The sequence below is a fragment of the Scyliorhinus torazame genome, chromosome 7 (assembly GCF_047496885.1).
Source record: "Scyliorhinus torazame isolate Kashiwa2021f chromosome 7, sScyTor2.1, whole genome shotgun sequence".
NCBI lineage: Eukaryota > Metazoa > Chordata > Chondrichthyes > Carcharhiniformes > Scyliorhinidae > Scyliorhinus > Scyliorhinus torazame.
This window is the reverse complement of record NC_092713.1, coordinates 41,616,441-41,643,374: the sequence shown is the minus strand read 5'-3', so window position 1 is coordinate 41,643,374 and position 26,934 is coordinate 41,616,441. Positions and strand designations below refer to the sequence as shown.

At 47.9% G+C, this 26,934-nt stretch overlaps 1 protein-coding gene across 1 annotated transcript in view; it reads right to left on the bottom strand.

The window, feature by feature from the left end:
• cfap57 (cilia and flagella associated protein 57) overlaps positions 1 to 17,688 on the bottom strand; it is a 143,646-nt gene extending 125,958 nt beyond the window's left edge. The window contains exons 1-3 of the mRNA XM_072510600.1: positions 16,409 to 17,688; positions 9,426 to 9,739; positions 2,364 to 2,605 (exon numbers count right to left, since the gene is read on the bottom strand). Of these exons, the coding sequence (XP_072366701.1) occupies positions 2,364 to 2,605; positions 9,426 to 9,739; positions 16,409 to 16,565 (713 nt within the window). The 5' untranslated portion in view covers positions 16,566 to 17,688. The remainder of the gene's footprint in view (positions 1 to 2,363; positions 2,606 to 9,425; positions 9,740 to 16,408) is intronic.
• Positions 17,689 to 26,934: the final 9,246 nt, after the last annotated feature.

Sequence of the window (26,934 nt, the reverse complement as noted above, 5' to 3'; positions counted from 1 at the left end):
GCTGTCAAAAGGAATAGTCAACAGAATTCTTAAAAGAACGGTCAATTGAGCTGTCAAAAGGATTTGACATGCTGTCAAGGCATTTAAACATCTGCCTTTTAAATATGTAAAAAGCTGTCTGCAGTCTGAAGACTTCAGTGCTTGCAATTTCACTCTGTAAAGGCATGGATGTTAGGGAACTTGGGGAAATAAATAGTGAGGTCTTGAGGAGTGTACATATTACAGAGAAGGAGGTGCTGGAAGTCTTAAAGCAAATCAAGGTAGATAAATCCCCAGGACCTGATAAAATTTATCCCAGGACATTGTGGGAGGCTAGGGAGGAAATTGCGGGTCCCCTAGCGGAGATATTTGAATCGTCGACAGCCAGAGGTGAGGTGCCCGAAGATTGGAGGGTAGCAAATGTTGTACCTTGTACCAAGAAGGGCCGCAGAGAAAAACTTGGGAACTACAGACCAGTGAGCCTAATGTCTGTGGTGATGTTAGAAAGTATTCTGAGAGACAGGATCTACGGGCATTTAGAGAGGCAAGGACTGATTAGGGACAGTCAGCATGGCTTTGTGAGTGGAAAATCATGTTTCATGAATTTGATTTAGTTTTTTGAAGGGGTAACCAAGAAGGTAGATGAGGGCAGTGCAGTCGGCGTTGTCTACATGGATTTTAGCAAGGCCTTTGACAAGATACCACACGGTAGGTTGTTGCATAAAGTTAAATCTCACGGGGTCCAGGGTGAGGTAGCCAATTGGATGCAAAATTGGCTTGATGACAGAAGACAAAGGGTGGTTGTAGAGGGTTGTTTTTCAAACCGAAGGCCTGTGACCAGCAGTATGCCTCAGGGATCAGTGCTGGGTCCACTGTTATTTGTTATTTATATTAATGATTTGGATGAGAATTTAGGAGGCATGGTTAGTAAGTCTGCAGATAACACCAAGATTGTTGGCATAGAGGACAGTGAAGAAGGTTATCTGGGATTGCAACAGGGTCTTGATCAAGTGGACCTATGAATGGCAGATGGAATTTAATTCAGATAAATGGGAAGTAATGCATTTTAGTAGATTGAATCAGGGCTGGACATACTCAGTTAATGGTAGGGAGTTGGGGAGAGTTACAGAACAAAAGGATCTAGGGGTACATGTTCATCGGTCCTTGAAAGTGAAGTCACAGGTGGACAGGGTGGGGAAGAAAGGATTCAGCATGCTAGGTTTCATTGGTCAGAATATTGAATACAAGAGTTGGGACTTGCTGAAGTTTTAGAAGACATTAGTAAGGCCACACTTGGAATACTGTGTACAGTTCCGGCCACCCTATCATAAAAAGGATATTATTAGATAGAAAGAGTGCTGAAAAGATTTAGTAGGATGTTACCGGGACTTCATGGTTTGAGTTATAAGGAGAGGCTGGATAGACTGGGACTTTTTTCCCTGGAGCGTAGGAGGCTTAGGGGTGATCTTTTTGAGGGCGATAAAATAATTAGGGGCATAGATAAGGTCAACATCTTTTCCCAAAGAGAGGGAGTTTAAAACTAGATAGCTTTAAGGTGAGAGGGGAGAGATACAAAAGGGTCCACAGGGGCAATTCTTTCACACAGAGGGTGACAAGTGTCTGGAACGAGCTGCCAGATGCAGTAGTAGAGGCGGGTCCAATTTTGCCTTTTACAAAGCATTTTGACAGTTATATGGGAAAGATGGGTATAGAGGGATATGAATCAAATGTCGGCAATTGGGACTAGTTTAATGGTAAAAACTAGGCGGCATGGACAGGTTGGGCTGAAGGACCTGTTTTCGTGCTGTACACTTCCATGACTCTAAACTGGGCCTGAGAGCTATCATTACAGGAGTAGTGCTGCATGATTGATATCACAAACTTTCATCATGACTCCTCAAGGGCATGGGGTGGGCAAAAGAGCATAGGTTGGCATGGAGACTATGAGGGGCCATGGAGTTGGTTAAAGGGGCATATGTTGGCAAGAAGGGAAAGAGGGCCAGGGGGGTATAGGTTGACATGGATAGAGTATGGAGAGTGTGTAAGGGCATAAGGGTTTGCTTTATTACTTTTTCTCATTGTTTCCGTAAAGTGCTGGTGCACCAAGCACTTTATGCCCAGCCGAGCCTAGAGGCTGCCTTTGCACCAAGCGCCTCTGCAATGTTTCCAGGCCGCCCGCCATGACCCCTATAAAACGCTGCCTCGGGGAACGAAAATCCGAAGTTTCAGGACCCTTTTTTCCAGGTTGTGTTTGCAGAGCGAGTCCTGACCGAGTTGGGGTTGAAAATTCAAGCTTAGGTTAATATTTGCAGATGATCTCCAGCACAGAACTGTTTGAGAATTGCTACAAGTTAGGGACCATACTGTCTCCACTCATACTGTACCTGACGTCCAGCATTATGGTGTACTCCCAGTGAAGTTCAGCCAACTCAAACAGGTAAAGTTTTCCCATGTCAGTGCCAACAATGATGCGATCTTCAGGCATCCAAGCATGTGCGAGAAAGTTCTGTAGCTCTAACTTTTGAAAGTTTGTTTGTTTGAGGTTTCCATCAGAATATCGTAACAGCTTTAAAACACCATCCCCAACTACACAGATCTGTGTGTTATCTTGAGGGTTAAAGCTGATCTAACATAAAAAAGAAATTCACTGGCTAGTGTATACAGTTCATTACTGGGATCTCAATGATGCGTATGATGCATTTATCAGACATTACTGCACTCTGTTCAATGAGGGAGAACACAGTAATCATTGGAAGCTATTACAGAACAAACTTTCATGACAGTAATGCTGCATTCCTATTATGCAAATACATTAATACTTGAAAAAAACAATCCGAGGACTATCAGTTAATGAAGGAAACTGAATCGGGCTAAGTACAGGAAAAGTTGATCATATACTGTACAAAGTAAAGTATTGCATCTCTGCCTCCCTGCCCAATTTTCAATAGACCTGAAGGCAACAATGAAGGGACGTGCTGAGCTGCATCTACAACCACCACCTACGTGCTGAAGGCCAGTTGGCACACGACAAACTGTGCTCACTCGTGTATGTGTGTGTTGTGCAGGAGCTTGCTAATATATGTAAATGAGGAAAGAACAGCTTCTGCAAGAATGTTTGATGCTGGATGCTGATTGGGGCCACCGTCTCCCATTCAAGTGGGCTTTTGGGATAACTGGAAAAGCAGCATGTGCAAAAGCTCTACGAGCACAGTGTTGCACAGGCCCACCAGACGAAAGAGAGATTCTCTCATTTTGTTTCAAGCATTTTTGCAGAGTGAAAGCTCAGGAGTAATGAAAAATGCAGTTTTGAACAGCAAAACTGAGAGTAAGCAGTAATTTCAGTTACTCGCCCCAGTGACTATGCTTGGGTTAGTTTTGCTATATACGTTGGCATACTCGATGGAGGTCAGATATATCCACTCAAAATAAAGGAATTAAATTACTAGTTGTGGTGATGTGCATCACTGTAAATACATGTAAGCTAGACAGACGCTAGAGGGAGCACCAGAAACATCACACACACACACTCAACCAATAGATAAGTTAGATAGGAGGCGACCAATGGACATTCACGATACACAAGGAGGTGACGCGACCACAGGGGGGCATTACACCAACCCATACATAAAGGACACCACACACAGGATCACCCCTTTGGCCAGTGGAGACAGTCAGTGAGGAGAGGCACAGGGTTGATTCATTATCACACCCACCACGTGGAAGACAGAAGCTGGTTAGTCAGTTTAGGTAGCTACAATAGGATTAGCAGTAGTGTCGAACTCAAGTTATAAAAGTGTACATCGTGTAAATAAATGAGTTGAAGTTATTTACACGTCTCGACCTTCCTTGACAAATGCAACACAAGGAAGCCGCTTATGTTACAAAGGAAACATAACAAAACATGGTACCAGTAGTGAACTGCTTAAATCCAGATAGCCATACCTCAGCGTACAGTGACAACCAGCAATACCCAGGCAAGATGTACGAGCTCCCGGTTCCGCAGCAGCTCCAGTGCCACGGCGATCTCCGCGGAAACTGGCAGCGATTCCAGCAAACGTTTGAATTCTTCAATTCAAGTTCTCCAAGGGGCAAAACAGGTACGACTTCCAGGCAGTCCTGGACAAAATCGGCAAATACTGTGAGGAAAACACACTCCAATCGGCAAGGAAAGGTAAGAGAAGCGCCAGTACTCACCTCGAGGCCGAAATCCCGGACCAGAGAGCGATTTGGGTCGAGGTCGGTGGCCATCTTGCTAAAGGGACTGCACCATCGCAGTTGCGCGAGAAGTGCGCTGAACCGGAAGGTTCGTTTGCGCATGCGCGAGATGCCGTGCATGCGCAATCAAGAAAACGGCCATCGGTAAAGAAACAGCGATCTGCGCATGCGCAATCGCTTCCTACGTGCTACGTCACGCGCGTCATGACGTCAGAGGCCCCAAACCGCACCAATTTAAAGGGGAAACGTCCCAAATACAATTTAAAGGGGAAACGTCCCAAATCAAAGAAAAAAATCTTTTAAAGCTGTAAAACAACCTTCCTTCACCTGGAATGACAGCACAATGCCTCAAATTGAACCAGGAAATGAATTTAACCTCCGAAGAACCCTGCAACAAGCAGTTATCTACGCACAAACCAATGATTCTGACCTCGAATACTTCGATATCGACCTTTACATTTTTTCTGGACCTCGCGAGCCCAATGACAGCTCCATGGTCCTAGACGACTACGACTCGGACGAACCTTTCGTGTTGCACATTGGCGACCCCCGCATTGAATCCGACGCAGATGCGGATTCATTTTTCGGATTTGAGGATCTTCAACCCAGCAGATATGACGTCCCAACTCATCAGTGCAGGATGATGCTGCAGCCTGAAATTAAGAGACAGAAAGCGGTACAAGCCCACAGAGAGCGGCCTGCTGCCACACAGAGCGTGGTCCACGCCCCGCTCAGGGTTCCCGACTCTACGAAAGAAGACATGCAAGACTCCACACCGCAGTCCTTGCAGGAACAAGACGTGACTCCAGTGTCACAAGACTCCACAGCAAGCTCGTGGACAGACTCCACAATTGCAGAAACGCATGACTCCGATGCGCAGTCCTTGCAGGAACAAGACCATGAGGGTCTAGCAACCTCCTCTGACCAACTAGCGGCAGACAATGCAAGTCTGCCATGCTCACGTAAACAGCAAGAAGGCTATAACAGTCTACCACGCTCCACTGCACAGCAGGACGACCATGACGGTCTATCATGCTACAATGAAGGGCACAGCGCTGATGACTGTTCAAGCCCAAATGGAGACAAGCCAAAGGAATCGCCTCTTCCAAGCCCGAAGAAAAAAGGATTATGCGCTGACCTTCAGGATCATTCTAGCCGAAGAGATATTAATAATGCTGCACAATCACAGAAGGATGCTGAGGGTTTGCTAAAGAAATTGCTTGTATGTCTAACTTGCAAGGAGCAGACTGACATATTGCCATTGCTTTAGTACGGATCGAAAAAATGGACAAGACATTGATCCTCATTTAATGGAAATAACACAACCTGAATCATATCTACAGCAGGGACAACTGTCTCCCTTCAACACAAAACCGCAAAGTCCCAACTACAGAGACTAGCAGTTAGTCAGTAATGACTCTTCAACCCCTGATGGGAATATTAATCGCATTGAACCTCTGCACACTCCACTGATAAATGAGCAGAACATTGGACCAAGAATCCCGAGGACACCGACATCGAGTAGCCAGATAAAGCACTTAAAACCCCCAGCAGTTTCAAGTGAACCAATTGTGCCTTCCAGTGATGATGAAGATGCAGATAAGGTCGATGCGATTATCCATCGTACCACATTAACTCCAGAGATTAAGCTTTTATGTCTGGGGAGTAGAATGTGGGCAATTGAGAACAGTAAAAGAGAGACTGTGACTGTGCCAGTCCCAGCAAAATCAGAGCCAGAGACTATGAAGGCATCTACATTAAAAAAGGATGCATATGAAGTAACTGAGAAGAAAATTGAAACGGACTGTTCTTTGGAAACTAGTACAATGACGAAAGAAACATTGGATCTAACATTTGCTGCCCTACATATGGGAGAAATTGAGGGAAATGAACAAGGTTCTGTAATGTCTGGGGGAAAATTTAAAATTCCTAAGAAGAAAAGCCCAAATGAAGGACAACGGCAAGACAATGACAGTCCACTCACATTGTTTGCACCACCAGATGAAAACTCTGACAATTTACCCAACCCTAGTGAACAGCAAGCAGCTACTGAGGATCTACCCACGGTATGTGAAACGAGTGACGACAGCATCCCACTTCCCATGCAAAAGGTGCAAAGTGACAGACCTCAGCTAGTGTGTACAGACACACTCGACAATCACGGTGAGACCACTGGTGACTCCGGTGACACCACACTACTTCCACCCTCAATTGCTCGAACTTCTCCACTAGTCAATGCATTCCTGCATGTTCTGACTCCAGACGTGCAGCTTCAAGAAATCTCAGCTGACTCCAGTGAACCTGTTAAGACTCCGGACGGGGAGCATCAACAAAAACAGACCAGACTCCAGATGGGGAGCAACCAAAGCCGACTCTGATTCACGTAAGCCAGACTTTACTCCAGACAGGCAGTGTCGCAACCTCAGTGATGGCACGCTCAGGGTGACAGCAGATGCCACAACGACAGGAGATGGATTATGTGACAATCACACTGGGTCAGCAATAACAAGCAGCAGCTACAGTCCAAGAGGAATACACCAATTTTCACCACAGCTATGTCCACACATTTGTTCCACACCAACAGTGCGGCCAATGACAGCTCATGCTGGACAAACCCAGTATTCAAGCCTGCAGCAGCCAGCAGTCTATGCAGCATATTCTCAAACAGGCCAGTACTACGGATTGCCCACTAATGGAATCAAGACCGAAGGAGGACTACCGCCAGCGCAATCTGCACTACAGACTGGATGCCTTAGTTACTGCCCAGGATTTGCTGCACCACAGCCTGGCCAGACAGCATATTCCTATCAGATGCAAGGTTCTAGTTTCACACCATCACCAGACATTGACGCGAGCAGCAATTCTGTCTCCAAATCGACATGCTTCAACGCTTCTCAGCAGAATCACCCTTCCAGCACAGCATGTGGCCAGAACCAGTATGCACAGTCTCATCCGACTTCAACATCTGGCACATCCATGACCTCGAATGATACTGTTGATGGTACCTCTTCAATGTCAACGACCTATCAGCTACAAGATGCCATCCAACAGCACCACCACAAACACAAAAAGAAAAAAAGAAAAAGACTCCAAATCGGACAGCGCAGTGATTCGACCACTTCTTGGTTCCTGTTGATGGCGTTCATAATCAAGAGAGACATTTGACCATGATGATTGATGGTTTGTGGACTCACATGAATGATTTGGACTTATTGTTTAATCACCGTCCCCATGAATTGTATATACCTTACCTTCTCTACCTGTTCTTTGTTCAGTTTTTCTTAAAGTGTACAGAAAATATGAACATATAAAAAAGGGAGGATGTGGTGATGTGCATCACTGTAAATACATGTAAGCTAGACAGACACTAGAGGGAGTACCAGAAACATCACACACACACACTCAACCAATAGATAAGTTAGATAGGAGGCGACCAATGGACATTCACGATACACAAGGAGGTGACACGACCACAGGGGGGCATTGCACCAACCCATACATAAAGGACACCACACACATGATCACCCCTTTGGCCAGTGGAGACAGTCAGTGAGGAGAGGCACAGGGTTGATTCATTATCACACCCACCACGTGGAAGACAGCAGCTGGTTAGTCAGTTTAGGTAGCTACAATAGGATTAGCAGTAGTGTTGAACTCAAGTTATAAAAGTGTACATCGTGTAAATAAATGAGTTGAAGTTATTTACACGTCTCGACCTTCCTTGACAAATGCAACACAAGGAAGCCGCTTATGTTACAAAGGAAACATAACAAAACACTAGTGAGTGGAAAACCAGGTTATAGTCAATGAGACCAGGTTAATTTTCCTGCAAGGTAGAAACACTTTATCATGATGGTAAAAAGCCACAGTCTAAGCATATTATTTAGTTATTCTGACTCACTCAAGAACTGGTTGACAATAAAGATGGCGAATATTAAAATCTTTGTATACTTCCCAACTGCAAAACCTTCCTTACTCTTGTGATAGTTCTCTGTTCATTTTTCCCTTTCTTATAATTTGCTTTGTTCATTTTATATTGTGTTTCTAAGCCTGCCTCACTCCAATCACATCTTCCAGCTCCTCAGCCTGTGATGTCCTGAAACTTCCAAACTGCATCTAACTCTGCTTTCAGAATTGCTGGAATATCTTGGCTTGGACATATATTATTGTTCCTTCATCATAGCTGGGTCAAACTCCTCGATCCCCACCTATCAGGAACATGGAAGTACCTGCACCACATAGGCTTCAATGGTTTGAGGCAGTGGCTCATATTAAAGGCAAATGGGGACAGGCAATAAATGCTGGTGTGCATGGATAAAGCCATATCCTGAAAAATAGCGAAAACAAAATTGATTTGATTTCCAACTTCAAAATCAAATAATCAAAATAAAATATAAAAATAGGATGGTACCATTACTGGGAATTGATTTACAATTATTCCTTGCCCTCCAGCTGTGATTCACACAATGGGTGGAATTTAATGATCAGCTGGCAGCTCTCAGCAGTCTGGACTTCCATTTTAGAGGTTCTTAATCCCAGGCAAAGTACACATGATTGTCATTTAATTCAGCAAACCTGCCTAAAAAAGTTGACACAGGCTCTTGCCAGCTCTCCACCTGGTGTGCAAGGCCCCCTTCATTACATGAAATGTCTACACGTGAGCCTCGGAATTTTAACTCAGGGTGAAGATTGGGCATATGGGAGCTGAGGAAGGCAAGAAACCATCCTGACTTCAATGGCATGACGCCTGGGAAAAAGTATCTTTGTGGTTTTATTCACATGCGTCCGATCATTGTATTAAGGAAGGATCTCCACTTTCTCGCTCTCTCCCAAGTAGGAAGAAGGGAAATAATTTCAATTGTCATATTGATTATAAGAATTTAGTTTTACTTGTTCTCTCATCTAACTTCAGATATACTGGAAAACATTAAACACATGGTCAAGACTGCCAGGGAAAGAAAAAGGTTTTGCCTTTCACTAAATCTTCCCTCTACTTTGTAATTGTTTTAGTAGATTTTCATGAAACAAATATAAAAGGTCATCCAGACTTCAGCACTGACGTGAATGCCTTCTGATTGTTGATTGCAAATTCTTGATCCCAATTTCTGATGGAAAGCATTGCAAATTGGAAACTTATTTAGTTTGAATTAGTACTCAACTTTCTTCGTAAATTAGAAAATTTCTAAGGTAAATTTAGCTCAGATTAATAGTATGGAATGATCAAAGATTACCTGGTAAACAGGGTTCGCATTAGTGGTAGTTTTCATAACACCAATTATTTTCTGTTTCTTCCATAACCAGTAGATCAACGTCCAATCGGGTTTCCCAGACTGCGCAATCAAATATTTGGAGTCTGGCGAGAAGGCGATACTGACAAACTCCTGAGCCTGAAGGTCATTCACACTAAGTAACTTTTTCTTTTTACTTTGATCATGCTGTATATCATATATAGCCACCATGGCTCTTTCACCCTTTTCAGAAATGGCCAGATATCGTCGATTGGGGCTCAAGGCAAGAGCCAGCATTCCTTGGCATTTTTCTGAACCTGCATTCAACAGTACAACACAAATGGAGGTTATTAGTTAACGCCTTTAAAATCTGTAGAATCATGATGACGTACAGTATAAGACCATATCAATAGTAGAATCCTGTATTTTCTTTAAGAGAGAGAGAAAAATTAAATGTGTTGATCGAGAACAGACAGTTTGTAAGCAAGTGCATTAGTTGTACAAGTGCACGACATGACAGAATGCAGATTGCTGCCTGCCCCACAAACAATAAGCTTGTGATGTCAGTTGAGCCACCTGGAAAAGGCTGGTCACCAGAGGGTAGCTGCTTTCAATGGGAAGTTAATACGTGAGCTATTCCAGCTGCTCTGGCAAATTTCCTGGGATTTAGTTTCAGAAGCATTGGGACAAGTTCACTCTTAATCAGAGATAGTGAGTGGAGTGTAATGTAGGAAATGGAGGTCCCTATATTGCTTCCTTTCAGAAAGCCCACCCCATTAACTGCCAGTCAGACACTTAACAATGTAGTCGTGGCCTTCCCTGTGCTCAAGGACTCTGAAGGCGCGGATATTCAACCTTCCAAGAGGTGCCAGTTAATCAGGGGCCAGTAGTTCTTTGTTGCTCAGCAGCACCAATGGGGAGACGGTGGCTGCTGCCGAGAATGCAACTAACCGAAGACCAGGGTTGCTGAGGGAATTCGGCCCACAGATAGTTAAATCAGGAAGAGGTTTGCTGATTGGGAATCGTTGGAAGAGGGATGGTCAGTAGTAAGGTAGTGGAGTTGATCTCATCAGCGTGCCATCTCTTCCGCAGATAGTGGCAATGTTACTGGACTAGTAATCCAGAGACCCAGGCTAATGCTCTGGGACATGGGTTCAAACATGACAGTTGGTGAAATTTAATTCAATTAATTAACAAATCTGGAATTGCCAGAGTCAGTAACGGTGACCAACCTATCACTGATTGTTATAAAAACCCATCTGATTCACTCTCATCTTTTAGGGAAGGAAATCTATCATCCTTACCTAGTCTGGCCTCCATGTGACTCCAGACCCTCAAGTGTGCCCTCTGAAGTGTTCTAACAAGTCACGCAGTTCATGGGCCATTAGGGATGGGCAACAAATGCTCGCCTTGCCAAAGATGGCCACATCCCATCAAAGAATAAACAAAAGCAAAAAATGTATTTGATAATTTCCATTAACAAAATATGTTTTTTCTTCTCTTCTTGAAAGTCATTACTCTCAGTGCTTGAAAACAGAAGAATGTCCACTGTACATTAGAATGTATGGCACATCAAAATGCAGAGTATCTCAGATCAGTCTGCATCAACAATGTGCATTAATATCAACCTCATTAAAGTAATGAAGGATTCACAGTATCTTTGTAAGAGAATTACAATGACCAGGACTTTCTCTCAGCAGCGAAATATTGGTGTTCATGACATACAGTCCCAAAACATCCACACTTAACTTGTCCGTAGTCTTCAGTTCTTTCTTCCTGAGCAGGGTCTAGCATCTAGAAATCAGCAGGGCAAATTGCCAGCAAAGCCATTCCCCCTTTCGATGGCACAAGCTGAAGACCTTGAGGTCAGTCTACAGCTCAATGGCAAATAAGGGACGAAATTCTCCGGTATCGGCGCGATGTCCGCCGACCGGCGCCAAAAACGGCGCAAATCAGTCCGGCATCGTGCCGCCCCAAAGGTGCGGAATCCTCCGCCCCTTGACCGGCCGAGTCCTAACCTTGAGGGGCTAGGCCTGCGCCGGACTGATTTCCGCCCCGCCAGCTGGCGCGGAAATGACATTGCCGGGCGGCACATGCGCGGGAGCGTTAGCGCCCGCTCACGGCATCCCCGCGCATGCGGTGTGGAGGGAGTCTCTTCCGCCTCCGCCATGGTGGAGACCGTGGCAAAGGCGGAAGGAAAAGAGTGCCCCCACGCCACAGGCCCGCCCGCGGATCGGTGGGCCCCGATCGCGGGCCAGGCCACCCTGGGGGCACCCCCCGGGCCCAGATCGCCCCACGCACCCCCCAGGACCCCGGCGCTCACCCGCGCCTTGTCCCGCCGGTAAGAGAGGTGGTTTAATCCACGCCGGTGGGACAGGCATTCTAGCAGCAGGACTTCGGCACATCCGGGCCGGAGAATCACGGGGGGGGGGGAGGGGGGCCCGCCAACTGGCGCGGCGCGATTCCCGCCCCCCGCGAATCTCCGGTGCCGGAGAATTCGGCAACCGGCGGGGGCGGGATTCACGCCAGCCCCCGGCGATTCTCCGACCCGGCGAAGTATAAAATATGAAAGAAGAACAATTTCATGAAGTTGGCATGCTTCTATCCAGGGGAGATGCTGGTCATACAGTAAAGAATCTGTTTAGTGGATATATATACCTTTGGTACACCTTTGCTGATGGCTGCGATGGCCAACCTTTAAGAGGCAATTTTATCACAAGCGCTGCACATGAACTGCCAAGCGATGTTGAGGGTTATTTTTTACAGCTTTGGCACCTATTACCAAGCTGCTGCAGCCACTGGTTGACATGCTAATGCACACAACCCACAGGAGTGTTGCCATTTCCCTCTTTCACAAGCTAGTCACTCTGGTGCAATTGTTGATGTTTAGCGACTTCATGTCAGGCTTGCACGATGCCTGGAAGCGAAGCCTTGGGTGCTCCACTGGTTGTTTGGCTCTGGCTACCTCATCATACTCAAGGTACTTGGGTATATAATTGTCTTCCATCGTGTGGACCAGATCTACCGAAGCTGCCTTTGTTTGGTTAGTACTAACACTCCTGGAAGTCCTGCCTTTGTGAACAATGCCACATTTGTGATTTTATGCTGTCAGGATGTACCCATAATGTGCCTCAGATTGCAACGATGGAAACTATTGCATTTCTTTTCCTGTAGCTGTTAAATCACCCATGGAAGTGCCTGAAAGTAGCCAAGGCTACAATGCAAAAAATGGAGAGATATTGTGCAATCAAACACTGGATCAACTTATATCAAGAAATCAAAACTGTGCAACAATGGAAATCTTCGAGTTATGTGTGAAGGGATCAAGTATGCTTGGCCCTGCCATCACAAAGTTTCTCCCCTGAAGTCAGCAAATTGTGAAATACTCATTGACATAAGTAAACAGATGTCCCACTGGGCCAAACACTATAGTTCTGTGTTCTGTACCCATGACAATTGGACACCTTCCTGCCTGCGCTTGACACTCTCCCGAAGATTCCTGTCATGGATGAGTTAGATGAAGCACCCTCATCACATGAGTTCCAGAAGGCCTGACCACCTAGTAAACAGAAGGGCACCCAGCAAGGACGGAATCGCAGTCAAATTGCTCAAGCACAGAAAATACCACCTATTGCCACAACTTTGTGACCTTCTCCTTCTCTGCAGGAAGGTAGGTTCTGTTCCATGGGAGATGCATGTAGCCAAAATCATTACTCTGTTCAAATGCAAAAGCAACAGAGGAGACTGCAATGGCCACAGGACATCTCACTCCTTAACATCACAGGGAAGGCCTTTGCTAAGTTCATACTGAAGAGATCCCATCTATTCAGAAATCAATTATACCCAGAAGCACAGTGCAGCTTTCATGCCGGAACATGTACTAATATGATCTTCTACATATGCCAGTTACCAGAGAAGTGTAGGAGTATATCCCTTTATCTTTATTTATCTTACTTTCTCACTACAGTATTCAACACCGGCAAAAAGAAGGACTTGACAAGATGTTGGATAAAATTGGCTGTTCAACAAAGCTCCTCAGCAAGGCAATTTTATATTGTTTACATATATAATATATATTTAGATATGTGTGCCTTTTTGTGTGCATTGTCTGTCGCCTTTTAGATTATTTGGGATCATGAAACGATGCATTAGAATATAACCCTGAACATTCTCTTTAAAAGGTAATAAATAAAATGCTGCACTCACAACTTTGGTATATTTTTGACTGAATAGCACTTTCTTACAAAGTTTTAGATTTGCCATCAGTGTCATAAATATTATCAGGCAGTAAGTGACACTGAAGCATTCACACACGCGGAAACTACAAAGATATACACAAGATTTTAAAGACAAATGCAGTTTTGAGGGGCAAGCAACATAAACAATAATAGTAAGACTATGAAGTCATGGCATATGAATTTATTCTTTAAAATTACCTCTTTTTTATGTTTTTAGTAATAACTATTGATAATACATTTTTTTTAAATCAGTGTAGCTGAAATTATTGGATCTCCTAAAAGCTACAAGCTTGGAATTCCCTCAATGGCTTAACAGGTAAATGTAGAGAGTAGCTGAGAAATGAAGTTAAGTCCCAAGCTTGATTCCTGGCCTCTTTTATTTATTTATTCCAATTCAATCTCAACTGGTCCAGCAGCGAAGTCTTTACAACTGACCTTGACATCCAGTGGGTTTGGAAAAAACTGAGGAGGCTGGTAAAAGGCGTAAGGATGATACGAGTGACAGATGCAATTGCACGTAGATAGTAGTTATATAATGAACCAATCAAACAGGCCCGTCACGCCCGATTTGGTGACGAGAAGAGGCCACTAAACCTTGCGCGTTTGCAATGCTCGGCACACCTCACAAGATCTCGTTAGATTTCACTGGGCGAGGGCGGGCTGGCGCTGCCGAACTTTAGTAATTATTATTGGGCGGCGAATATAGCCATGATTAGGAAGTGTTGGGGGGGGGGGGGGGGGGGTCGGGTTGGGAGCGAGTAGAGGCGGTATCATGCAAGGGTGCTAGTTTGGGGGCATTGGTAATGACGCCTCTGCCGTTCCCGCCGGCAAGGTACTCCACCAGCTACATGGTGGTAGCGGCCCTGAGAGTCTGGGGGCAATGGTGGAGACATGTGGGCGCGGAGGGAGCATTGGTCTGGTCTCCAATCTCCAAGAATCACCGATTTGCCTGGGCAAGATCCAGATTTACATAAGTGAGCCATTAAGCACCTGGGGGTCCCCCCGGCCATTGGAGGTCCCCGGGTAGTCAGGCTCTGGGCAGGGTAGTACCCTGGCACTCCCACTGGGATGTAGGCATCCTGGCAGTGCCAGGTTGCCCATGCCAGGGATTGGGCCCAGGGGTGTCCTGACCTTAAGAGGGAGGTAAGGAGGGGAGGGGGGGTGCGAGGACCCTCCAAGAGGTAGGCTGGGGCAGTGAGGGGGTCCAGAGGCCAAGGTGGGGTGCGGGGGTCAAGAGATCGGGGTGCCATTTAAAAATGGTACCCTGATCTCTACCTGCACTCAGCTCATCAGTGCAGGAAGTGAGGCAAGTATGGCCTTGGTGGGGCTTTCCTGACTGAGGCCAGAAAAAGAAACAGAGTCCCGTTTGATCATGGTTTCTCGCCACTGTAATTAGATGCAATTAGAAAACCCATCAAATTGCCAACTAGAACATATAGAACATAGAACAATACAGCGCAGTACAGGCCCTTCGGCCCACGATGTTGCACCGAAACAAAAGCCATCTAACCTACACTATGCCATTATCATCCATATGTTTATCCAATAAACTTTTAAATGCCCTCAATGTTGGCGAGTTCACTACTGTAGCAGGTAGGGCATTCCACGGCCTCACTACTCTTTGCGTAAAGAACCTAAAGAACTAACCTGTAAGTTTCCTGAAATTACACAGTGGGCTCAATTGAACAACCAAGCTGCATCCGAAAATCAGAGCGCCATGGCGCAACATGGCTGTTAAAAGCCGGGAGACCTCACACCCTCGATCTATCCGGCTTGTAAGGCCTCACAAGGCCTTGTGAGACGTTAGGGATGTGAATCCCGCCTATTATGGGCGGGATCACTTTTTGACATATCTGCATATTAGAGCAAGCCAGCTAGTCTCACTTTAATGTGTAGTTTCCCCAGGCGCCTGAGGGATCTATCCCCTTCGCTTCGGAGACGTTGGGTGGGTGCCAGTCAGTACTGATCTCCACAAATGGGGGACCAGATAGAACAGCACTTGTAGGGGGTTCCAAGAGGATTGGAGGTCCCCTGGTGCATGCCCTTTGGGTAGGGTGGTACACTGGCACTGCTGGTGACACCTGGGTACCCTGGCATGGCCAGCCTGGCACTTCCAAGGTGCCCAGGTTGGCACTGCCAAGCTGGCATTTTGCATGCAGTGATGATTGGGCTGGGTGTGCCCATGCAGCTGTTTAGGAGGATGTGGGGGCTGGGGACTCCCTTATAGTGAGTTGAGGCTTGGGGAGGGTCAGGGGTCGCGTCAGGGATTCTAGTGATGCCATTTTCGCTACACTGAGGAGTTCCGGCGAGTGGAAATCCTCAGTGCAGAAAATGGGACTCTGCAGCCTCAGCCGCACGTTCCCGATGAGGCCCCCTATCCAACCCGAGTGCTGTTCGATTGCGTTGTGTTTCTTGGTGCTGCGAGAGCCGGGAAACACGAGGCTGAACGCTCTCGCGATGGAGCTCTGTTCCCAGTATCATGACTTGGAACTATATCGCCGTTCCTTCAGTGTTGCTTAAGCAAATTCTTGGAACTCCCTCTCTAAATGCACTATGGGGTGCCTGCACCACATGGACTGCAACAGTTCAAGAAGATCACTATCTTCTGAAGGGCAGTTAAGGATTGACAATTATTGCTGGCCTAGCCAGCGATGCCCATATCACAAGAATGAATTCAAAAATTAAAGCATTATTTCTGACATTGTTCACAGTTAATGAGCTATTCCTCTACTATCTTAAGCTACTTACCTGGAAAAAGTTTCTGCCATTTCTGATCGATGTTGTAACGCACACAACCACTCCCAGCTGGGTACATTATGCTTTGATCATCAAAGTAAAAAACATTATTGACAACAGAGGCTTCTAACCCAAAAACGTGATTGGCGTGAATCATTGGGATGGACATGGTGAGCTGTCAGATTGCGCACTCCTTTTTAATACTTTTTTCTCTTTCTATATAAATCTCTTCCTGTATAAATCTTGCTGGTAAATTGCTTCTCTAAATCCCTAACACCCTCTCCAGCTCATGTACATTCTCTTGGTGTCTGGCCCTTATATACTTGCAACTTTCTCACACTATCTTTAATACTTTCTTCTACAACAACTTGTTGCTTTTGCTACTTACTCTATTCCTTATTCCCTTGCTTCTCCTAATACAATCTGCCCAAATCTCTCTTTCATATATTATGTGGTGTATTTTGTGCCTGTCGTAGCCTTTTTAACATTATCTCTGCCTCCCTCACTCTTTAGCACAATGTCTAAATCCTACTCTTTTATTTAGTCACTCAAGCAGACTCAGTACCATTTTAGCGCAATGAATTTCAACCACTCTGCCTCTAGTGTGCTCTCTAACAGTTTACCTCTATGTGTCCGATCCAAAACTGTCACTCTCTATGACTTTGTCACTCTCCTTCCAACTCTCTTGCTCTGCTCCTTGTGTGCTCTCTCCCTCTATGACTGTCACACTATAACTCTCTATCTCTCTTTCACTTTCTTTTCACTCTATCTCTAATCCTTCCTCCTCCTCCTCCCCAGCACTCTCGGTCTTTCTCTATCAATCTATTTTCACTCTCTCTCTATCGCTCTCTATCACTGCTTCTATCACTCTCTATCTATCTCTAGCTTCTATCACTGTCTCTCTATCACTGTCTATCTACCTATCTCTCTCTAGAACCCTCCTCCTACCCACACTCTCTCTCCCTTTTTCTATCAATCTATTTTATCTATTTATCTACTCTATCGCTCCCAATATCACTCTCTCTCTCTAACCCTCCTCTTCCCCACACGTTCTCTTTCTCTATCAATCTATTTTCACGATCTATCACTCTCTATCCATCTACTCTCTTTCTATCAATCTCTCTCTCTCTAACCCTCCTCCTCACACTCTCTCTCTATCGATCTATTTTCACTCTATCACTATCTACTCTCTCTCTCTATTTTCACTCTCCCTCCCTCTGGAGCACTCTATTTCTTTTCTCCTTCACTCCCTGTGCACATCTCTCAGGACGCTTTCCAGCTGCTGTAAATAACGCCGTCACCATGGACACCGACCGGAAATAGGCCGTAACCAACCGGAAACCGGCACGCTTAGGATTGTGGGGGTTGTAGTTCGGCGTCTACCCGGTGACCGTCAGGGGTCAGCACACCACCGGAGGGCAGCTCGGGCGGGGGCGGGGGCGGGGCGGGGCGGGGGGGGTGCACTGAGCCAGGTTGCCCTTGCAGGGGGTCAGTACGGTCACGATAGGCCGAACGGTCGAGCTCCCTCTGGGCCGCAGCTGCGCAAGAGTCCACTCAGTTACTGCCTTGTGCAACCCAGTGGCTCAACCAACAGTGACCGGCAGGTGGCAGGGAAGGGATGCCACATTAAAAATTACCTTCACAAACTCTGCCCGCTGTTTCTCAGTCAATACTGGGTGTTTGGGGTGAAATTATCACAGTGCAGAGGAGAAAGGTGTCAGTGTGTGTGTGTCATTGCTCAGGGGGTCAGGTGTGCCTCCTCATGTTTGTCACTTCTGCTTGCCACCGTGAGCATGAGGCCACAACTATCCACTGGTGCTGAAAGACATGCTCTCAAACGTAGAAATAATGCAACTAATAAGATCAACACGGGCAGCACAGTGGTACAGTGGTTAGCCCTGCTGCCTCACGGTGCCAGAAACCCACGCAGACACGGGGAGAACGTACAAACTCCCCATAGTCACCCGAGGTCGCAATCGAACCCTGGCGCTGTGAGGCCCAATCTAATCTCGTCAATCCCCCTTCAGAACTTTATACGCCTGATGCACTATCAATTACGACGAGACGAGAGTAGAGAGTAATTGAGGCTTTATTACTCAGAGATGTGTTGCCTCCTCCAGCTTCTGCCGAAATGGCTGCAGCTTGGTGAGCACACACATTTATACTCCGCCAATTGGTGGAGCCAGCAGGCAGGGATCTACCACCGTACCTGTAGTACAGGAGCCTTACCATATTGCATCTCATATGTGTACTATATACAAACAGTGGTGACTACCACATTCACCCCCTGTCTAAAAGAGTTCAGCGGGAGTGGTGGGGGACCACTCGACCTACATGTAAGTGAGCATTTTTACGTGTACAGTTCTGGAAAAGTTCACAAATTCAGCCGGTCGGGTGCATTGATCGTCCGTTGTGAGCGCCGCAGTCCCGGTGGCAATGCAGGCGCCAGCTTGGTCGCCAGTGACTCCGGGAGCATGTAGTCCTCATCTTCATCCCTGGGTGGAACCAATGGGAGAACGGATCGTCCTGGAGCGGAGGCTGTGGTGAGGTGTGCTGGGGGGAGGATGGGTGGTGCCGGGGCAGATGGGGGGGGGGGGGGCACCCAGCTGGTGCCAGGTCCCTGAGGGAGACTGTGTCCTGGCGGCCGTTGGTGTACGCCGACTGCGGGTTTGCATGGAGTAGCTGTACCCTCTCGACCAACGGGTCCGCCTTGTGGAGCCGCACGTGTTTGCGGAGGCAAACGGGTCCTGAAGCTGCCAGCCACGTTGGGAGCGAAACCCCGGAGGTGGACATCCTAGGGAAGGCAAGGAGACGTTCATGGGGGGTTGCATTAGTCGCAGTGCAAAGTGGCGATCGGATGGAGTGGAGGGCGTCGGGGAGGACCTCCTGCCAGCGGGAGACCGGGAGATTTTTAGACCGTAGGGCCAACAGGACGGCCTTCCAGACCGTCCTGTTCTCCCTCTCCACCTGCCCGTTTCCCTGGGGGTTGTAGCTGGTCGTCCTGCTTGAGGCAATGCCCTTGCTGAGCAGGAATTGATGCAGCTCATCACTCATAAAGGAGGATCCCCGGTCGCTGTGGACGTAAGCAGGGAAACCAAACAGAGTGAAGATGCTATTGAGGGCCTTGATGACTGTGGCAGACGTCATATCGGGGCATGGAATGGCGAAGGGGAATCTGGAGTATTCGTCAACCACGTTAAGAAAGTACGTGTTTCGGTCGGAGGAGGGAAGAGGCCCTTTGAAGTCCATGCTGAGGCGTTCAAAGGGACGGGAGGCCTTCACCAGGTGTGCTCGGTCTGGCCGTTAGAAGTGCGGTTTGCATTCCGCGCAGACCTGGCAGTCTCTGGTGATAGCCCTGACTTCCGCAATGGAGTAGGGGACGTTGTCTCCAGTCGCCAAGGCAGGAAGATCAGTTGCCCGAGTGTCATGTGCCACCTTCTGCTGAGCACGCTGCTGTTGCATCCTCTACAGTACTGGAGCATGGCCAGGTTTAGGAACATGAATGGATGGTATAGTGGTCCTGAGGGTGCGACCCATCAACAGCTGGGCTGGTGAGAGACCTGTGGACAGTGGGGCCGAGCGATAGGCCAGCAGGGCTAAACAGAAATCCGATCCGGCATCAGCAGCCTTGCAGAGGAGCCGCTTGACAATGTGGACGCCCTTTTCCGCCTTGCCATTTGACTGGGGATGCAGAGGGCTGGACGTCGTGTGTGAAGCCATACGAAGCGACAAAAGGAGACCATTCTTGTCTCGCAAAACAGGGCCCATTGTCCGACATGACGGTAAGTGGAATGCCATGGCGAGCAAAGGTCTCTTTGCATGCCCTGATGACAGCTGACGATGTCAAATCGTGCAGGCGTACGACCTCTGGATAATTTGAAAAATAATCAATTATGATGACGTAGTCCCTGCCGAGCGCATGAAAAAGGTCCACACCCACCTTCGCCCAGGGGGACGTCACCAACTCTATGGGGCTGACGCGTCTCAGGGGGTTGCGCTGGCTGAAAGGGTTGGCAGGTGGGGCAGTTGAGCACCATGTTGGCGATGACGTCGCTGTTGCCCGGCCAGTATACAGCTTCTCGGGCCCTCCGCCTGCACTTCTCAACCCCGAGATGACCTTCGTGTAATTGTTCGAGGACCAACCTGTGCATGCTGTGTGGAATCACAATCCGGTCCAGCTTTAGGAGGACACCGTCAATGATGGCCAAGTCAACAAAGAACAAAGAAATGTACAGCACAGGAACAGGCCCTTCGGCCCTCCAAGCCCGTGCCGACCATGCTGCCCGACTAAACTACAATCTTCTACACTTCCTGGGTCCGTATCCCTCTATTCCCATCCTATTCATGTATTTGTCAAGATGCCCCTTAAATGTCACTATCGTCCCTGCTTCCACCACCTCCTCCGGTAGCGGGTTCCAGGCACCCACTACCCTCTGCGTAAAAAACTTGCCTCGTACATCTACTCTAAACCTTGCCCCTCTCACCTTAAACCTATGCCCCCTAGTAATTGACCTACTAATTAATCTACCCCGGGGAAAAGCCTCTGACTATCCACACTGTCTATGCCCCTCATAATTTTGTAGACCTCTATCAGGTCACCCCTCAACCTCCTTCGTTCCAGTGAGAACAAACCGAGTTTATTCAACAGCTCCTCATAGCTAATGCCCTCCATACCAGGCAACATTCTGGTAAATCTCTTCTGCACCCTCTCGTCCCGGACATTGTAGAATTGTGGGCACTGTCCTTTTAGCCACCCTTCCATCATGTGGCGCATCACACATTGCAGAAGGGGGTCAGCCGCAGTCTCCCGGCGAATACGGGCCAGACTTGAATCATTAGCTGGCAGATTGGCCGATGTGAAGGCCGCATGTGCTTCGACCTGATATACGAACCCCCCCGATTCGGGCGGTGTGCTCACTGCTCTGGATAGGGCATCCGCGATGATGAGGTCCTTTCCCGGGGTGTAGACCAGTTGGAAGTCGTACCTCCGGAGCTTGAGCAGAATGCGCTGGAGGCGAGGGATCATCTCATTCAGGTCCTTTTGTATGATGCTGACCTGGGGGCGATGGTCGGTTTCCACGGTGAACTGAGGGAGACCATACACATAGTCGTGGAACTTATCTATGCTGGTTAACAAACCCAGGCACTCCTTCTCAATCTGCGCATAGCGCTGTTCTGTGGGGGTCATGGCCCGCGAGGCATAGGTGACCGGGGCCCATGATGCAGTGTTGTCCCGTTGCAGGAGTACCGCCCCAATGCCGGACTGGCTGGCATCAGTCGAGATCTTCGTATCTCGAGAAGTGTCAAAGAACGCCAAGACCGGGGCTGTGGTGAGCTTAATCTTGAGCTCCTCCCGTTCCTTCTGGTGTGCGGGCAGCCACTGGAACTCTGTAGTCTTCTTCAATAGGTGGCGAAGAGCCGTTGTGTGGGAGGCAAGGTTGGGAATGAACTTCCCCAGGAAGTTGACCATCCCGAGAAAGCGTAGCACTGCCTTCTTGTCTGCCGGCTGCGGCATGGCTGCAATGGCGCTCACTTTGTCGGCATCCGGACGCACTGCTGACCAGGATATGTGGTCCCCCAGAAACTTTAGCTCAGTTTCCCGTACCAGCCTCCCCGAACAGGCGCCGGAATGTGGCGACTAGGGGCTTTTCACAGTAACTTCATTTGAAGCCTACTTGTGACAATAAGCGATTTTCATTTCATTTCATTTCAGTTTGGCCAAACGAACACTTGGCTCGGTTGAGGCGCAGGCCGTGCTCTCGTGTCCGAGCAAAGACGCGCTGGAGACGACTGATGTGCTCATACACCAAGTCATACCCTGACGATATACAGACATGCTGGAGACGACTGGTGTGGTGGACCAGATGATGACGTCGTCAACATAGACACGCACCCCTTCGATGCCCTCCATCATCTGTTGCATGGTTCTGTGAAACACCTCGGATGCCGAGATTATGCCAAACGGCATTCTATTGTAGCAGAACCTGCCAAAGGGAGTGTTGAAGGTACACAGCTTCCTGCTGGACTGATTCCGTTGAATCTGCCAAAAACCCTTTGAGGCATCAAGCTTCGTAAAAATTTTAGCCCTGGCCATTTCGCTCGTGATCTCTTCCCATTTGGGTATGGGGTAGTGTTCCCTCATGATGTTGTTGTTCAGGTCTTTCGGGTTGATGCAGATCCGGAGTTCGCCAGAGGGCTTTTTTACGCACACCATGGAGCTGACCCATGGCGTGGGCTCCGTGACCCGGGAAAGCACTCCTTGGTCCTGGAGATCCTGCAGCTGCTGCTTGAGGCGGTCTTTGAGTGGTGCTGTGACTCTACAAGATGCGTGAATGACCGGGGTGGGTTCCAGTTTGAGCCGTATTCTGTAAGTGTTGGGCAGTGTGCCCATGCCCTCGAAAGCCTCCTGGTTGTGGGTGAGGAGCGAGTGGAGCTGTGCCCTAAAGTCTACATCCGGGAAGTCGGACGTGCCTTCTGGAGACAGAGTGTGTACCCGCTGAACGAGGTGGAGAACCTTGCACGCCTGTGCACCTAGCAGGGAGTCCTTTGATGATCCAACTATCTTAAAGGACAGTGTGGCTGTGTATGCATTGTGTGTAACCTCGAGTTGGCAGGATCCCATGGCCGGGATAACATTCCCGTTGTAATCGACCATCTGACAGCGGGATGGCCGAATCGGTGGTTTGACCTCAAAGGCGTAGAAGGCTGACCATGCAATAAGGTTGGCGGAGGCACCAGTGTCTAGACGGAATGTGATTGGTGATCGGTTGACCGTTAGGGTGGCACACCATTCATCACCCGGCTTAATGCTGTTCACTGGCAACGGCTGGTGGGTCCTCCTTGGGGCCATCCGATTCCTGTCAATGACCGCAACGCGGAAGGCTTCCCGGTCATCGGTATCACCGGTCTGTATATCGTCAGGGTATGACTCGGTGTATGGAGGCTGAATGGCCCGCACGTCCCTGCGAGGCTGGCAGAATTGGGGAGCGTTGGCAGGTTGAGCTGCTCGACAGCAGGCAGCGTAGTGGCCCACCTTGCCACAGCGGAGGCATTGTCGATTCTTTGCTGGACATTGCCGCTTTAAATGTGCAGATCCACAGTTGCTGCACGTCGTGACGTCATGGCGTTCGATGCGCCACCGCGCATGCGCAGTTCGGTCCTGCGTAGAGCGCGCCTGTGCGTCACGTCTCTCTGCGTCGACGTCTCTTTTGGCGCGTACAAGCGCGGGAGGCCGCGGAATGCACGCAAAATGGCCGCCCTCGTCCGGGCCGTGGGCCGGGAGGAACTCGATCGACTGGACCCGCTCGGCCTCGTGGGACCCGTGCCGTGCCGATTCGGCCACCTGGAATTGGGAGTACCGGCTGGTCGCGTTTTCATGGAGGACACAGGCTTCGATGGCGGTGGCTAGGGTGAGGCTCTTAATTTTGAGGAGCTGCTGGCGTAGGGTGCCCGAGGTAACCCCAAACACTATCTGGTCCCGAATCATGGAATCGGAGGTGGCCTCATAGCCGCAGGACTACGCGAGGATACGGAGGTGTGTCAGGAAAGATTGAAAAGGCTCATTCTTACCCTGCAGGCGCTGCTGGAAGAGGTACCTCTCGAAGCTCCCATTCACCTCGATGCTGAAGTGTTGCTCAAGTTTTAGAAGGACCGTCTTGTACTTCATCTTGTTCTCACCTTCCGCGAACACCAGGGAGTTGTAGATGTTGATGGCGTGTTGCCCTGCAATAGAGAGGAGGAGGGCGATTTTCCTGGTGTCCGATACATTCTCCCTTTCTGTGGCTTTTAGGAAGAACTGGAAGCGCTGTTTAAACAGCTTTCAGTTGACGCCGAGGTTTCCAGCGATTTGGAGCGGCTGCGGCGGGCTGATGGTGTCCATGGCGCAGGATGGCGGATCCCTGAAGATGTGCATGTGGGTCTCACAGTTGCTGGGTTCCAACCCTGGTACTATGTCGTGTTGGGTGTTCCGCTATACAGACGAACCAACACGGTTGTAGATGGTACAACTCTGTTTTATTACTCTTGATAACAACATCTGTAAACTTATGACTGTGGTTCGTAATTTACCCATTAACCTGTGGACCCAGCCCTAACACTATTTTAGCGAGGCACTCAGCACATGGTGTATGTCTGAGTGGCACGCTGTGAGCTCTGTGCCCTGAGCTATCTCCTGCTGGAATGAGCAGGAACTGTGGTGTTCCCCGTTTTATAGTGCGTGTGCTCTCACTGGTGATTGGCTGTGATGTTGCGTGTGTGTTGATTGGTCCGTTGATCTGTCCATCAGTGTGTATGTGTGATTGCACCATGATGTGTTTATCTGAATATCATGACAGGAAATCCAACAAAGAATTTTAAAAATAAATTTAGAGTACCCAGTGCTTTTTTTTCCAATGAAGGAACAATTTAACGTGGCCAATTCACCTACCCTGCTCATCTTTTTTTGGTTGGTGGAGGTGAGACCCACGCAAACATGGGGAAAATGTGCAAACTCCACACAGACAGTGGTCCGGAGCTTGGTGTGAACCTGGGTCCTCGGCACCATGAGTCAGCAGTGCTGACCACAGCGCTACTGTGCTACCCCTGGAATTCAGCAAAGATAATGTCGTTGAATGTCAAGGGGAGAATCCATCTTCCATTTCCGAATCCAAACAGAATTTTTAAACAAAAGTATATCCATCAATTCACACGAGACGGAGAGTTGAAGTGAACAGTGATTTTAATCAGCTAGAACTGTGCCTGCCTGTGACTGATCTGTACTGAGTGCCGCCTACAGGCTGCAGCTCTCTATGCCTCCCCAACGGGGCGGAGCCCACAAGGGCATCAACATAATACAATACAATATAATGCAATTCCAATGGTGAATGGTAGCAGTAATACATTCACCACAGGGGATCATGCAAATGGTGCTGCACCATGCATCTACTGCCCTTGTCTTTCTAGGTGGTAGAGGTTTCTGAAAGTGCTGTCAAAGTAGGCACAGCAAGTTACTGCAGAGCATCTTGTAGATTGTATACTATACTGCATCCACTGTGTGCTGTTGGAGGGAGTGAATGGTTATGGTGGTGGGTGCATTGCTGGTCAAGAAAGCTGCTTTGTCCTGGATAGTGCCAAGCCTGTTGAGTGTTGTTGGAGCTGCAGCAATCAGGCAAGTCAGGAGTATTCCATCACAATCCTGACTTGTGCCTGAAAGATGGTGTACAGGCTTTGGGAGTTAGGAAGTGAGTTTCTCGCCACAGAATCCCCAGCTTCTTGTAGCCACAGTATTTATATGACTGGTCCAGTTAAATTTCTGGTCACTGGTTTAAGATGCTGTGGTGGGGAATTCAACAAAGATTTTTAAAAATAAATTTAGACTACCCAAGTCTTCTTTTTTCCAATTAAGGTGCAATTTAACGTGGCTAATTCACCTACCCTGCACATCTTTTTTTGGTTTGTGGAGGTGAGACCCACGCAAACATGGGGAGAATGTGCAAACTCCACACAGACAGTGGTCCGGAGCTTTGTGTGAACCTGGGTCCTCGGCACCATGAGTCAGCAGTGCTAACCATTGCACCACTGTGCTACCCCCGGGATTCAGCAAAGATAATGCCGTTGAATGTCAAGGGGAGAATCCATGAATTTTTAAACAAAAGCATGTTTATTTCAAACTCCTTATGTCGCACTCTAAGCTCCACCACTGATAATTGGGTGGCAAGGTAGCACAGTGGTTGGGTGGCATGGCAGCACTGTGGTTAGCACAGTTGCTTCACAGGCCAGGGTCCCAGGTTCGATTCCTGGTTTGGGTCACTGTCTGTGCCGAGTCTGCACAATCTCCCGTGTCTGTGTGGATTTCCTCCCGGTGCTCCATTTTCCTCCCACAAGTCCCGAAAGACGTGCTTGTTAAATGAATTGGACATTCTGAATTCACCCTCAGTGTGCCTGAACAGGTGCCAGAGTGTGGCGACTAGGGCATTTTCACAGTAACTTCATTGCAGTGTTAATGTAAGCCTACTTGTGACACCAATAAAGATTATTATTAATAGTCCTTTCAATGATTGTTCCTTTCTTCCCTGGAACTCTGTCCCCTGAATCACTCCACCTTTCCATTGCACCCTCCAGTTTCAGAGATCTCTTGAAAACCCTTCTCTTGTACAATGTCCTCCACTCACAGCCTATTTTTCCTACACTATTACCCTCTTACTTGGCACCCAATGTCCTTTTGCCCACCTTGTAAAATGTTTCAAAATGTCCGTTTACACGAGGACAGTAATAGAAATATGTTATTTCAGGGATTTATTTTAAAACATTTAAAAATATCATACGGGCTGGTTTAACTCTGTGGGCTAGACAGCTGGTTTGTGATGCAGAACAAGGCCAGCAGCGCGGGTTCAATTCCTGTACCAGCTGAGAATTCTGAATTCTCCCGGTGTACCCGAACAGGTGCCGGAATGTGGCGCTTTTAACAGTAACTTCATTGCAGTGTTAATGTAAGTCTACTTGTGACAATAAAAAGATTATTTATTATTTTTATTTTATATGTAAAATCACAGTCATGCTGC